Source organism: Propithecus coquereli, unplaced genomic scaffold (assembly GCF_000956105.1).
Source record: "Propithecus coquereli isolate 6110/MARCELLA unplaced genomic scaffold, Pcoq_1.0 Scaffold13, whole genome shotgun sequence".
Lineage (NCBI taxonomy): Eukaryota > Metazoa > Chordata > Mammalia > Primates > Indriidae > Propithecus > Propithecus coquereli.
The window spans coordinates 14024619-14039116 of record NW_012137191.1 but is presented as its reverse complement, the minus strand read 5'-3'; the positions used below and the strand labels follow the sequence as shown (position 1 = coordinate 14039116).

The window sequence follows — 14498 nt, the reverse complement described above, 5'->3', positions numbered from 1 at the left end:
TATATTTAAATATTGATTTTTTTTTCTGCAATTACAAAGAGGTTCTTGGTAAGTTCTAGAAGATAAGAGCCTTATATTTTTCTAGTGAAAGCATTTGATGAAACTTTGAGAGATTTGTTTTATGTTGTAACCAAATATTCTGTAGAATTTCCAGAAATAGATATGTGGCTTGTAGGCCCATGGTCTATAAAACGTTTAAGAGTTTCCTAGTGCATTCCTCATTCCTAGCTCAGTCTCAAAGAATATTATTAGTTCAGCAGTTTTCTAGATTTTATTGGGTTGTACTTTTAATAATAGTCTTACTCTGATACTTCTTTGATTTCAAAAGGCAATGGTTTAAAATAAAAAGCAGTTGCAATAGCTACAATTTGATGATTTGATTATGGATTTCTGAATACTTTCATATACTTAAAGAAAATATGATTTTGCACTTTTTTGTAAGGCACTAATAAAGTAATCTCACCATTTACTTTGTTGGCTTTCTCAATATAGAATGATTCCCTTTTCATAGGATCATTTTCTCAGCATTTAAAGTCAAAATTAATAGCTTGATTCAGATACTTGTGTAATTTTTAGTGGAAATGACATTTTATAAGTGCCTTCCTAACTACTGTGTTCCCCAGCATAGTAGTTGTATATTTTTTTTAGCGTCCATTTTTCTAAAAAGGCATCATTATGGTTAGATATACAGTAATAATAATTTTTTAAAACTCTTCATTTAATTTAAAATTTCAAAATTGTTTTATGTGTATTATACTACTTAAAATAGTCACCCTTCCCCAAATTCTAAGCTCTCAGGATCATAATCATTGAATATTTATTCCTTTTTGAAGAAAAACTTTTCAAAGGTCTATGAATGTTAACAGTCCAGGGGAACCGAGGTTATGTTTTACCCTTACTGTAGGAAAACAAATAGAGAAACCATACCCAGATGTCTGCCTGGTTATTCGCACTTGTTCCTGGTCAATTATTAAACATTTTTATCTACAGAATAAATCTTTTTGTGTGATATATTTGCACTATATTACTTAATATTTCATTCTTATTTGTCTTTAGGTCTACAGTGAATACAGAGCCAGTCTTGCTTTTGACCTCGTTAGCAGCCGACAGAAAAATGTAAGCATTATATCAAAGGCATAGTCTGAAATTAATGTAACAGTGGCTTAATTTAGCATGGAATATTAGGTAAGGGGAAGCTACACGAACTTAAACTGCCTGTTTATCTCTGCTCTCAATACTAAATATTTGCAAATTAGTAATACTTAAGATTAAAAGGGATATGATGTTCGCAGCATTGTAACAGTTATTCAACTTTATATTTAAAACTCCTCATGAACTTTTGGATTTCCACGGTTATTTTACTAAATTGTATAGTAGGCGCCAGATTCTCCTCTTGCTCGTAGCCTCACCTGTTTAGAACATTTGCTGGTAATAAACAAATATTACTTTTTAAATGCTGTATAAATCCCATTAATCCGAATCCTTTTCTCCTCTCTCTGTTCAGGCGTATACCGATTACAGTGATTCGGTAGCACGAAGGATGGGTTTTATTCCTCTCCCACTAGCTGTTTTAGTAAGTCTGTACTTTTTTACATTTTTTATAATGAGATAGCCATCATTATAGAATATTAATAAATGGATTATCAATAAGATTGTTTCAAAAGGACTTGATATAAAAATTAAAGGTAAATAATGGGATAAAATTTAGTTTTAAATTATAGCAATATTCTTTCGGATGTTGAACCATCCAACAGATAAGTGATATTAAACCGTTTTAAGTAAATGGCTTTCCTAAAAATGAGAATACTCTTTTTTACTCACTCATTTAGCAAAGATTTTTCTTTTTTTAATGGAAATACTTGAAGGTGGCATTGGCGTGGCCACTGTGATGCATATTGGTGGAAACGTAAATGGATCCAGCATTTCTAAAAGTCCGTTTGATAGTATCATGCTTTGATGCAGTCATTCCAGTTCTAGGAATTTATCCTAAGGAAATAGTTATAAAAGGCACACGAGTGATTTATGGGCAAGGCTTTGCATTGTAGTGGCATTTATAGTAGTAAGAATTTGGAAACAACATAGGTTATATAAACTATAGTACACCTAAATGAAGACATATTCTGTTTCCATTATAATTACTACTTTTTTTTTTTTTTTTTTTTTACTATTTAAAATTTTTTCAAAGCTTTTACCATGAAAATTTCTACTGTTATATTCAGGAAATGTGTTTTTTTGTTTTTTTCTTTTTTTTTAAATAAAAATAGTACTAAAATTTACCAAATCAATCCCAAAATGTCAACTTTGAATATTTAATGAATTGTTCAGAACAGCCTTGCCGATACTTATTAGCCACATTGGGCTATTACAATACTAATTAAGATTCGCTGCCTGTACTTATATTTGATTATGTTTTTACTTGACTGCCTAGTCTCACATCAAAACAAATTCACCTATCTTTTTTGCCAAAGGACATCTAGAGTTCTATAACCACATCCTAAACATTTTCCAATTATATTAATAGCATGTTTATTATATAATAATATAGCTTTCTTTTGCTTGGGAAAAGGAACTCCTAGAATTTTGAAAAAATGGAGGATTTTAAAGAATAAAATCATTTGTTAAAGTTTTAAAAGATTGATAAAATAAAATATTAAATTTTTCTACATTTATTTCCTACAACTGGAAACATGATACACACCAGTATGAGGATAAACCTAGACTGCCTGATTGTTTTTTGTAAGATTGGTTAAATGGTTGGGTTTCAATATGGCCTTGCTTTGCCAAATAATAATTGACTTGTCTAGTCACTTGTCAGAAAACTCAGTTCACAATTAGTATGAGTTTTTAAATTTAGTATTTTAAAATATTCCTCTGGTCTTTGTTTTATTCTTTATGTAAGTTTTTTCATGATATACCAAAAGATTGATATGTAATTAACGATTGATTAACAGAACACTTATGGAGAACCCCCTGTGTGCTAGCAGGGGATCACATAGTTCAGCAGGGATCTCGCAGTGGGTTTCTTCTGCAGCACTTTCCTCATGGAACTTCAACGTGGTGCCATAGCTTTGGCAGACATCTGGGAGCCTTGAGGGGTACACCGAGGCCACTATAATAAGTTAATTCTTTAAGGCACAGAATGACAGTGTTTTCTTCCAAGTGTTACCGTGGGTCCCAAAGTGAATTCATATCCAAAAAAAAGGAAAAAAAATCATATGTAGACTTTGGGCATATGTATCTTAAAAGTTAAACTAATAATATACTAGATAAAAATGAAGTTATTTAAGCCTTAAATGTGATCATTTGCCTTTCATGTTTATGAATAAAATCCTAGAGCCACATTAACTTCTGTTTCAAATGTCTGTACAATAGTCATTTCCCTGTTAGACACTATGACACATTGTCAGTTTTCTCATAGGGAGACTTTACTGAATATATGACAACCCATTGCCCCACCTCCTCCCAATTGTTCTTCTATTAGAAGCATTTTTGAATGACTTTTAAAATGTATATTATATTTAAGACACTCTAATATACCCTAATATACATTTGATAACTTGACGTTACTGATAAGGCTACTTCTCCCTGATTCATTGCCATAAAGCTGACCCCTTAGACCTTAATATATGGGAATAGCTGCTGCACCTATAATGTGTAGACATTTTCCTTTGACTGGTCCCACCAGATTTATTCAGCAGATTTCCAAGGATAATGTTGTTAACCCCTACATTTCTTTGAATTAAATAAGAAAATAGATGTTGAACCATAACCATCCAAAAGAGACAGAAATTTTTTGACCTTTAAATAATTTTTAATAGTGTTTAGTTTTTTTAAACAGTACAAACCTCCTAAGGTTCCCTTTTCTCTCTGCTCCCTGCAAGTTGTTGAGGGTTCTTAAAAGAATCAAAAACAAAGAAAAGGGGGGAAAAAGCAGGAATAAGGGCCATGAAGTGGTTCTCGCTCTGTTAGGGCACATGTAGCAAGATGAATTCATTTATACTTTCTAGAATAATTTTTTGTTGTAAAAATCAGCTGATTTGCATCTCTCTTAGGTATAAGTGCGTGTGTCATTCATGAACTAGGTATAGTGTCTGAGCTCAGAGAGTCAGTAGCAGCTAAAGTGTTGCCTTAGCCACAGGCATCTTGGATTTACCTGAACAAACACAAATCTACCACAAAAAGTTTCACTAGCAAGTAGGTTTTCATATCAATCAACAAATCTAGTACTGGCTTCTTGGATTTAGACAAAGACCACAAGTGTGTACCTAAAATGTTAAAATCAGCATGGAGAAATCTTTTATTTAAATATTAACTAATAACTCTGTGGTTGTGTGTTCTGTTTGTATGTTTTTGTTGTTTTGGTTTGTTTCTGGCTAGCTCATCAGAGTTGTAACAAGCTCAATTAAAGTGCAAGGAATCCTGTCTTATGCCTGTGTCATACTCTTCTATTTTGGGTAAGATTAACTATTATCGAATATGTTTTTGGTTATATAGTAAAGTATAAACGCAAGATGTAATGGAAGTAAATAGCACCCCAATCATACTACTCCCACTCTGTGCCAGGGGCTCCCTTTTAACAGCTTGTACCTCCACATGTATTTGTGACTCAGTTAGATTGACTACACTGCTATTTGGTGGTAGTATTAATAGTACTTTAGATTTTATTTTAATCTTTAATGAATTCTTTTACTTAAAGCCCTTTTTCCTTAAGACTTAGGCTTCACCCATATTTTCTTTTATGAAAAAATGTCTGCCATTGCAATCAGACGTTTTTCCATATTTAAAAACATCTTTGACCTTCTAGTATGTTTGCCACATTTAATTAATTTAGCACACTCTAGGCTTATGTCATATAAAGCCTAAGGTGATACACAAGTGCAGTTTCTCTGCCTGTGGCTGGCTGAACTTGATCTGCAAGTATGTTGCTCTCATGCAGCTTACATTCTGGTTGGGGGAGACAGACAATAAATGAACAGCTGAAACAATTTAAGATAGTAATAAATGGTATGAAGAAAGTAACAATATAAAATGGTGGTCTTGCCATTGTTAGTTTTCTCAAGAAGTGAACTGATGATAAAGTATAGCCCAGGGTAGCATTCAGTTAACTTACTAAAAAAGAAGACCGGGACCCTGTCTCATTCTCGCTTACCTAGACTATTTCAGGAGTTGTGCTCAGGTAGTGGTGTCTGTGAAAGAGATCAGATCTGAATATCTCAAGAGGAAAAAAGTGGGGAGAGAATAAGCATAGCAGTAGTAAGTTCAGCAGTAGGTTCCCTTAACTCTTCCCCAGGGATGAGATCTAGTTTCCAGAGACATCTATGGTGTTCCAGTTTCGTGGTTTGAGTGTGGTTTTCCACAATGTTTTCTGCCTGGGGCCTAGTATACTGTCTGGCGGATGCTCAGGAAACTTCTCTCAGAGCAGCATGGGAACAGTCACTTCTCATTGTCTGCACTTTCTGTTCTTTCCTGAGCATCCTGCGTGGTGGCTGTGCTTCCCAGCTCATGCACTGCCTGTCTCCGGCCCTTGCCCTGCAAAGGTGTTTAGTTGAGGTGGCGAATTTCAGTGGTACCCACAGCAAGATGATCAGGTTGTACACCACTCCCTGTTTTCCATGCGAATGTATCCATAAATGGTTTCCTACATTAAGGTAACTCTTTTTAGACATTAAAAAACATGAGACCCTCCTTTTCTGTTATATATTCTCACACCCCTCCTGAAACTTCTTGGCAATGTGCTGTGCTTATCAAGCAGCATTGCTTTAATTATTCTCATATTTTTTTGCCATAAATAAATTAGGAAACGAAGCATGTATATGCTACACCTGAAAACCTTTGTTTAGTTACAGTTGCCTGTGCATAATCCACCAAAGGGGATGTGTTTAATCTGAATCACCTAAAATTCAGGACCTCGATTGCCCCTCCCCCGGTGTTGCACCTCTCTCCCAACGTCTCAGGGTAATGCCCAAATTATTAGTATCCTCTCCTCCTTCAGAGACTTTCACAAAACCACCTGGGCCACGAAGACCCTTTTATTCATTAACTCCACCAAACCCAGGAATCTTCCTTCAGCACAAACAAATCAGAATTCAGTTGGGCCACCTACCATAAAATGCTATACTTTTTCCCCACCACACCCCATTTCATCTCTCTCCCTCCAAACTTACTCTTGCCAGCTGTGGGGGGAAGACTTGCCCGCTTCCTCCCTTTCTGACCAACCAGCAGGGAGCATCTGCTAGGCATCGGTGCTGGTCCCAGGCGGGTCAAGGGGTCAGCTGAAAAGCAGACAGACAAGTACCTGGTCTTGTTGTTTCTGAAATTTCTAGAATCAACCAGAAAAAGAAATCACTTTAAAGTGACGGTTGGTAGTAAACGTTATGAAGAAAAGCACAGTAGCGTGAGGTGAAGAGTGGCCTAAGAGAGGAGTAGGCAGGGGTGGCCTCTCTAGTGGGCTGGAGTGAGGGAGGGAGCCATGAGCTGCCTGGGAAGAGAGCAGGCGCAGGGGCACAGCAGGAGCCAAGGTGGGAGCCATGGGGGAGGAGGGCCCTGCAGGGAAGGGCCCTGGGGAGGGGCGACCACTGGAGGGTCTGATCAGACAATGGCAAGACCGTAGTGGGCTTTTTGCAAGGACCACTTAGGCTGCAGTGTGGAGAATACACTGGAATGTGGCATGAAGACACTGCTGAGCAGCAGCAGTCAGGCCAAGTCAGGGAAAGGTGACCAAGGTTGTAATTGAAGTGATAGCCGTGGAGCAGTGAGAATTTGTCAGCTGGGCATATTTATATTTTGAGGGTGGAGCTGCACAGGACTCACTAATGAATTGGTCGGAGGCAAGGTGGGAGGGAATGAGAGGAATCAAATATGATTACCAAGTTTGGGGCCCAAGCAATTAGAGTAATGGCATTGCCATTTACTGTGATGGGGAAGCCTGCAAGAGAAGCGTACTTGGGGCAGGGGGCCGGGAGCGAGTTGGGAAGAGGGTGGGGTTGTAATCGATAATCCTGGTTCGGATTGTGTAGGTTTGGAATCCTATTAGACGTCCCTGAGGTGGTGTCAAGGAAGCAGTGGAAGGGATGAGTAGGGTTTAGGGGAGGGTTGGAGTGGGGATATATTTGGGAGTGTTATGCACACGAAAGGTACTTGCAGCTGCAGATCTGTATAGGTTCTTCCGTGTTCATATTCTTAACTCCGGGGGAGGTTGGGGCCCCTGTGTTATCTAAGGTCCACTATATGTGAGACGATTCCAATGTGAGATTTTTTTCCCATGATTTTTTTGGCAGATTTATATCTAATGCCTTAAAAAATTCTGTATCTTTTGACCCAGAAATTTCATTTCTGTAATTATAGGTACCTAGGAATTTATCTTAAGGAAATACCGATTTAACAAAAGTTTTCTTAATGAGAAACTTTTTAGTAGAAGCAAAATATTGGAAATAATCTAAATATCCAGAAATAAGTGTTGTTTGGGTCGTTGTTAGATGAATGCTTATACAGTGGAATATTATAAGGCCATTTAAAATAATGTCACTGAGGAACATCAACTAATATAGAAGAATATTTGTGCTATATTGTTGTATAAATAACAGTAATAAAATAACTGAGTTGCTTGGCATTTCTGTGTGCCGAGCACCATTCTGAGCACCTCGCCCAGGTCCTCCCCTCTCTGGACGGGCTGGTTGAGTAGCTTGCCCAGGTCCCCACGGGCGCTCAGCTGCGGAGTTAGGGTTCCACTGACTCACAGCACCCCAGAATCAGTGCTACCGCTCCCAACTCCACTCTGCTCCCCTCCTGCCTTGTATTAATAAAATAGACCCCGTATCTGTACAGCAAAAAAGTACAAACAGATGTATACTCAGAGCAGAACCTGGAAGATAATATACCAGTTGTCGCAGTGATTATCACTAGGGTGTGGAATTAGGTTATTTTATTGGGGTTTTTTTGTTGTTGTTCATATGCGTGTACTAAATGTATTTGTTTTGTAATAAGAGAATAAATGTTAAATTATTTACTACCAGGAAAAACTTCTAACCCATATAATTTCTTATAATGAGAACTAAGGAATTTAGCTAAGTTTTCCCTCATGGTAAAGAAGCCTCAGGAAACTCAGGCTTTGTGTAAGGAATTGGGACACTTCAAACCCAGTCCTCTCTCTCCTAGCCCTGTCCCCTTGTCACCAGGCCCCACTGCCTTCTCCTTAGCTGTGGTAGTAGGTGGCATTTACAGTGATTTAGGTTAATTCCAACAGTGGTTGGTTGTTTTGTTTCCGGTTTTAGGTTGATATCCTTGAAAGTACTTAATAGCATCGTGCTGTTGGGGAAATCATGCCAGTACGTGAAGGAAGCCAAAATGGAAGAGAAGCTGTCCAACCTGCCCCCCACCAGCACTCCGGGCAAGCCGTCCAGTAAATCACAGAACAAGTGCAAACCCTCTCAAGGTAGGTTTGGTTCAAAGAGTTAAATCAGCGTTCAGTCACCAGGTAGCAACGCTTTAGACATTTGGTTTCACTTCACCTAGTTGTTTTATAATTCTTTAAATTTTTTAATAGACACATAGTAATTGTACATATTTATAGGATACATAGTGATGTTGCAATACATAAACATATAGTGATCAGATCCGGGTAATTAGCATATCTGTCATCTCAAACGTTATCATTTCTGTGTGTTGGAAACATTCAGTGGTTATAGTTTAGCTCTCATCTCACGTATACATGACCCAGTGCTCCAAGTTGCTCCATTTATTCATTCATTATTCAATAGATGATGACTGAGCGCCTATTACAGGCCAGGTCCGGGGGAGGATACAGCAGTGGTGAAAAGGCAATATCTCTGCTCCCATGGAGCTCATTCTAGATTGTTGGGAGGAGGGAAAGAGAGACATAGGCATGCACTGCACTGTATCAGGTGGCAGTGAGTGCTGTAGAGAAAACTAAAGCAGGATCGAGGAAAGGGGAGTATGTTGGGGAGTTGGGCACTCCCCGGAGTTTGAGGAGATGGCACCCGAGCAGAGCCTGAGGGTGGCAGTAGCCGGCCTTCCATGGAGAGCGTCTTAGGCAAAGGATGCAGGGACGTGCCAAGGCAGGAAGGTGCTTGGTGTGTTGAAGGACAGCAAAGGCCAGGCCAGGTGGCTGGAGTGGCCCAATCCCAGAGACAGAAACTTGGAGAAGGAATCCGAGGGACCTCAGAGGGCTGTTGTGAGGACCTTGGCTTTGACTCTTAGTGGGAAGGGGGACATCGCACCACTTTGAACAGAGGAGTAGCATGGGACAGATGACATTTTAAAAGTATCATTCTCAAGATTTGTGGAAAACAGACTCAAGAGGGAGTGCCCAGAAATGGGACAAGGGAGAAGCTGCGCGTGGCTCAGAGCATGGGCAGTGGTGCGAGCAGGGAGAACTGTCTGGGTTCTAAATAACCCTGGGAGATTCCAGCAAAGGATTTGCGATGAGGGAGTCGTGCAGTGTGAGAAAGAGTCTTCCTAACTCTTGTTAAGGATGAGTCCAAGGTGTCTGGCCTGGAAGATTTGAAAGAAGAACCCTGACACTGACTTAATTTTTATTGTTAGATGGCAGTTCCCTGTTCACATGGCTATTTGCTCGTATGACTTTTAGTTTAAATGGTTTATTTTTAAATGTATGGAGCAACTGTGTAATATAGGAGATGCTGGTGATAGAAAAGTAAGTAAAGGATGCCCTCAGGGCCTCACGTACCCACAACAGGACAGCACAGTTGGACACTCCAAGTAAGTGAGCAAGTGGTTTGAAAAGGATAAGAGAGGGCTCTTCCTGGAGGTTATGATGCCTGAACTAAATCTTGAAGAATGAGAATAGTGATGATGCCTGAACTAAATCTTGAAGAATGAGAATAGGACAGGGAAGGCCAGTGGAAAGGACAACTTTTTCCTTGAGGAAAAGGGCCAGCATGAGTTAATTCACAGAGGCCTGAAAAAGCATCCCTAGTACTCTTGGCTCAGTGCTCTGAGAGTGTAGAGTTTGCTCCGGACAGGGGCAGGAGAGCAAGCTTGGGCTGGGCTGGAGTCCAGCCTGAGGGGCAGGCCAGGCTCATCACACAGCTTCACAGGGAGCAAAGATAAAGAAACGGCGTGTATAATCACTGGGAGACGTAAGTACTACGGTAACATGAGGGTTGCATTTGTTTCAGCTACCTGGATAATTCATGGTGGGCCTGTCCGTGTCTGCTACGCTGTTCCCTAAGTTAGTAAGTGTTTGAGGATCCAGCCTAATGGGGGGATAACACCTCAAAGCACATGCTGTAGTGCAAGGCCGTCGAATCAAGGGTCGCAGAATGAGAAGTGCATTCAGGATGAGTGTCTGAGTGTCTGCACAGCATGTCTTGGCGGTCAGGACAGAGACCACTCAGGAGGGTGTTGGAGTCAGGCCGAAAAGGGGAGGCTGACTCTGAAGGCAGCATCAGGTTCATCACATTCTAAAAGGGATTGAGAGAGTAGTGGGGGGTATATATTTTTTGCTCATGGCGTGTATTTTTTGCTTCAAAAAGCTGTTCCTCTAAGGATTGAATGTGTAATTCAGAGGGTGGCTCTAGGCCTTAGCCCAGCTGTCCCCAAGGCCAGCCTCCAGGATCCTTGAGGCCTAAAATGAACACTAGGGGTTTTATTTGTTGGTTTGTTTGTTTTTACCTCTGCTTTGGACTCCTAAAGATGATGCTAAACTAAGTCTAGCTGATGAAGTGACTACAAATGAGAGGTGGAAGGTAGGAGAGTCTGCTTGGCCCACTCTCTACTGGCCTGCGTATGGGAGCCAACGTTGATTTCTCAGGACTGGCAGCATCATATCAGGACTTGGTTATATAGGAGGCAGTTGTAATGCAGGAGTTCTGATTTTTCCACAGTTGGGTGATGGTGTTGTTTGTGTGGTGTGATCAACATGATAATGCCCGTCCATAAAATTTCGGATGAACAAATGTAGATGATTAGCCTCTAAGTTTCATTATAAATTATGGCTGCTTATACAGCATGCTATTTAGTTATCATTTACTTTATTTAAAAGTGTGAATAATGGGCAGCTTTTTCAGTATCGCTATGTTGGCGAGCTCATATTTATTATAAATTGGGGGGAAATCTTTTTCTAATTCAGTGAATCTGTTTTATCACAGGCCTTTCCACGGAAGAAAACCTGTCTGCTTCAGTCACCAGCCAGCCTGTTCATCAGAAGGAAAATGTCATACCATTGCTCGTGACAAGCAATTCTGATCAGTTTCTGACAACTCCAGATGGTGATGAGAAGGACATAACACAGGAAAGTTCTGAATTAAAACACAGATCCTCAAAGAAAGATTTGTTAGAGATAGACAGGTTCACAATTTGCGGAAACCGAATTGACTGAATCTGTGGCTCTGAGTGCTGAAAAAGCTGAGTCCTGGGGCAGCGAATGCTGTGCCGCCAGGATGGACAGATGCTGAACGTGGCACTTAAATATTTATTTAAAAACTTAAATTATTATCGGCAAGCAAATCTTAGTATCTTTCTTCCAGTAATGTGGTCTGGCTGAAGGTCAGATCACGGAATCACAGCGGCCTCCGGCCTTGACTCTCTGGGAAACTTGATGGATTACAAAACCTTCCTCCTGCTTGGCCAGGCAGCGGCGTCACTTCCGGGACCCGACCAAGGCAACATCAGAATCTGTTTTGCTTTGTCAAGCTGGGCTTCCAGAATGTCGAATTTGCCTCAAGGCCTCTTCAGTATAAGGATGTACCTGGAAAACTGTGAAGCTTTTACCATGACATTACCTTTCCAGTCTCATACTATTTTCACAAACAGTTTTCAAACTTTACTTCATCTGCCAAAGCATTAAAAAAATTATTAAACATAAGTCAAGATAAATGTTCTTACCACCAGAATAATCCTTGAAGATGTATCTGAATTAATCAGAATTAAAGGCTACCTTAAATAAGACACGATGAATAGTAGCATTTTATAGGAAAAAAATAAACATTAAACCAGTTCATTTATTTAAAAAAAAATTAATGAAGGTTAAGCATCACTGGAAAAATGTTTCATAATTTCTCAATTTATTCTTTAAAGCAAAATGTGAGCTGTATGTCGTTTAATTGCAGAGGATAAAATAGAAATTTCCTTACAAAAAGGCACTTTTTATACCGAAAAAGCAGAGCAGTGTTAACTTTAAGGTATACTTAACTGGTTTTGCTTTAAAACTAATTGCTTCATAAATTATTACAGCTAAAGGGATTTGGTGTTGAGTAGGCTGAAAAGTTGTGATTGTACAAGGTTCAAAACTATCAACTTTAACTGAATTTTTCGAAGTAAATATTCTAAGTGGATTGGGCAACATCATCTTGCTTGGGCTTAGAAGATGCATTAGGTCTGTTTGGGTTGTCAGTGCGCCTGTGCTGGGGTGGGGTGTGCATTCTATGGGAGGGTATCTGTGGGGATGTGACTATCTGGGTGGGCCTGTGCTGGGGGCGGGGCAGGCCCGGTTGGGAGAGGACCTTGTGTGAAAGTAAATGGAGTGTTTTGGGCATGTGGGTAGCTGTCTAGGTGTGGGGAGGCATTTGTGTATGGCTGTTGGGAACAGCAACGAAATGGTGCTTTTTGGTTTTGTTTGAGAGCCAGATTCCATTTCTGCTTAATTACTAGTTTGTGGCCTACATCCTAGGACAAGTTATTTTCCACCCATTGTATCTTGAGAATCCTTTCTGCATTTCTATAAAAATTTTACAACTTCTGATTTCAGAACTTCCAGAAGATGGTACTGTTAACTGTTATTTCTTTTGATGTTTGATTTTAAAGTTCAACTCTCATGCCCATGTTTCAGGCATATATATATATATGCAGTAGGCAAATTCTAGGTGATTTGTCTGTTTTCTGGGTGAAATATAAAGCAAGCTTTAATGCTTTGGCTGTTCATTTGAAATACAAAAGTGAATTTTAATGTTTTGCATTAACTAAAGAAATCTGAAGATTGATGTTGAGGAAATTGTACAGACATGCCTTTGTGAAACCAGAAAGTATTTTAAGTTACAAATGAGGAGACTTTTAATTGCTTTGTGTGTGTTTCAATGGAGCCCCATTTTAGAATGATTATTCTTTTTTCCATCTCCTTTTTGCCAACAAAAGGAACAGTGCCAACAGTGAATGGCAATAGTTGGGGGAAAGTTTTGCCAAACATAGCCCTTGATCAGAGCAAGAACATGGTTTGGGTATATCTCTTTCGATTCTGCTTGAATTATTCTGTTATTGTGCTGTCATTTGGGGGGAGATTTTCATTTCCTTTGCAGATGCTGTTGGGAGTTTGGGACGAAGTTCATTTCTCCTGTTATAATGGCATTCAATACTAATTTTATAAGTGCATCTTGTGTGGAACTCAATAAATTCAATTTTGTAATCTTTTTTAAAAAGGTCACTGAATTTATTTTAATAATGTTTACTATTGTATTTAGTGGAGTAGACTTCCCACTCTATAATGAGATTTTATTTCTAATTTACAAGTGATAGAACTATCTTAATTTGAATTATTCTTTTGGTCTTAATGGTGGCAAAATGTTTGTCTTTGAAAAAAATTGACTAGGTCTTGATCATAGACCATTTAATATCTCTTAGCAAATGAAGGTATTTGCATTTTACAGGTGTTTTGAATGTCACATAATATACTTTTCACATCCGGGAGTTAAGTTTAAGATAGTGCTTTGGTTTTTAAAAAATCCAATTAGGACACAACATAAGTCAGACCCTTATTAGCTTTTCCTTTGGAATAGAAGTATAAAAACCCAGCATCATTCATGAGCTTGTCCAGACTTCATTGTGGACTGCATTTAAACTCTATTATACATAAACATGAAAGAAACTTGCTATAATTAGATTGTTAAAATATATCCTACCACTCCTGCTAACTCACCAGAAGAGATAAATTCACAAAATAATTTACAATCACTACATTTTGATATGTTTCAATTGCACCTGTTTTTTCAACAGGATTTGTTAATCGTGTGTGTCAGGGACTATTGTAAATGGTGGGATTGGCCGTGAACAAGGTAAAGTCCCTGCTCTTCTGTGGAAGGCTGATAGTGACAAGTCAATGAAATAACATCTGCTGGTCACAGGTGTCCAGCGTCCAAATGATTTCTCAGGCTTATTTCAGTTCTAAAACATAATTCTTTAGTATTTTTATGTAAATCTGAGTTTTTTCCTAATGGATTTTCTTAAAAGAAGATGATTGTATAGCAGTTTTACAGTGCTTCTACGAAATAGAAATAAGAAAGTATTTTTTTACTAAAGACTGCTTCTTGTCCTCCAGAATCTGTTCTTCTGTTCCCTAAATGGAGAGCTGTAGCTGGGCACGTAGCTGCCTGTTGGGGACGGCGTTTCCCAGCGCCTCTTGCTGTTAAATGTGGCCAAGGGGTAATTATCCCCAAGGGATGTAAGTTGAAGGGGTGTGTGCCATTATCGCGTCAGAACCCTTAAGGCAGTGGGGGGGGTCCTCTTCACCTGTCCCCTTCCCACCAGCT

At 39.1% G+C, this 14498-nt stretch overlaps 1 protein-coding gene across 1 annotated transcript in view; it reads left to right on the top strand.

Annotated features, from left to right (window-relative positions):
* Positions 1–13391, top strand: part of TAPT1 (transmembrane anterior posterior transformation 1) — a 63916-nt gene extending 50525 nt beyond the window's left edge. The window contains exons 10-14 of the mRNA XM_012638511.1: positions 1057–1116; positions 1505–1573; positions 4378–4454; positions 8271–8431; positions 11130–13391. Coding sequence (XP_012493965.1) covers positions 1057–1116; positions 1505–1573; positions 4378–4454; positions 8271–8431; positions 11130–11359 — 597 coding nt within the window. The 3' untranslated portion in view covers positions 11360–13391. The remainder of the gene's footprint in view (positions 1–1056; positions 1117–1504; positions 1574–4377; positions 4455–8270; positions 8432–11129) is intronic.
* Positions 13392–14498: the final 1107 nt, after the last annotated feature.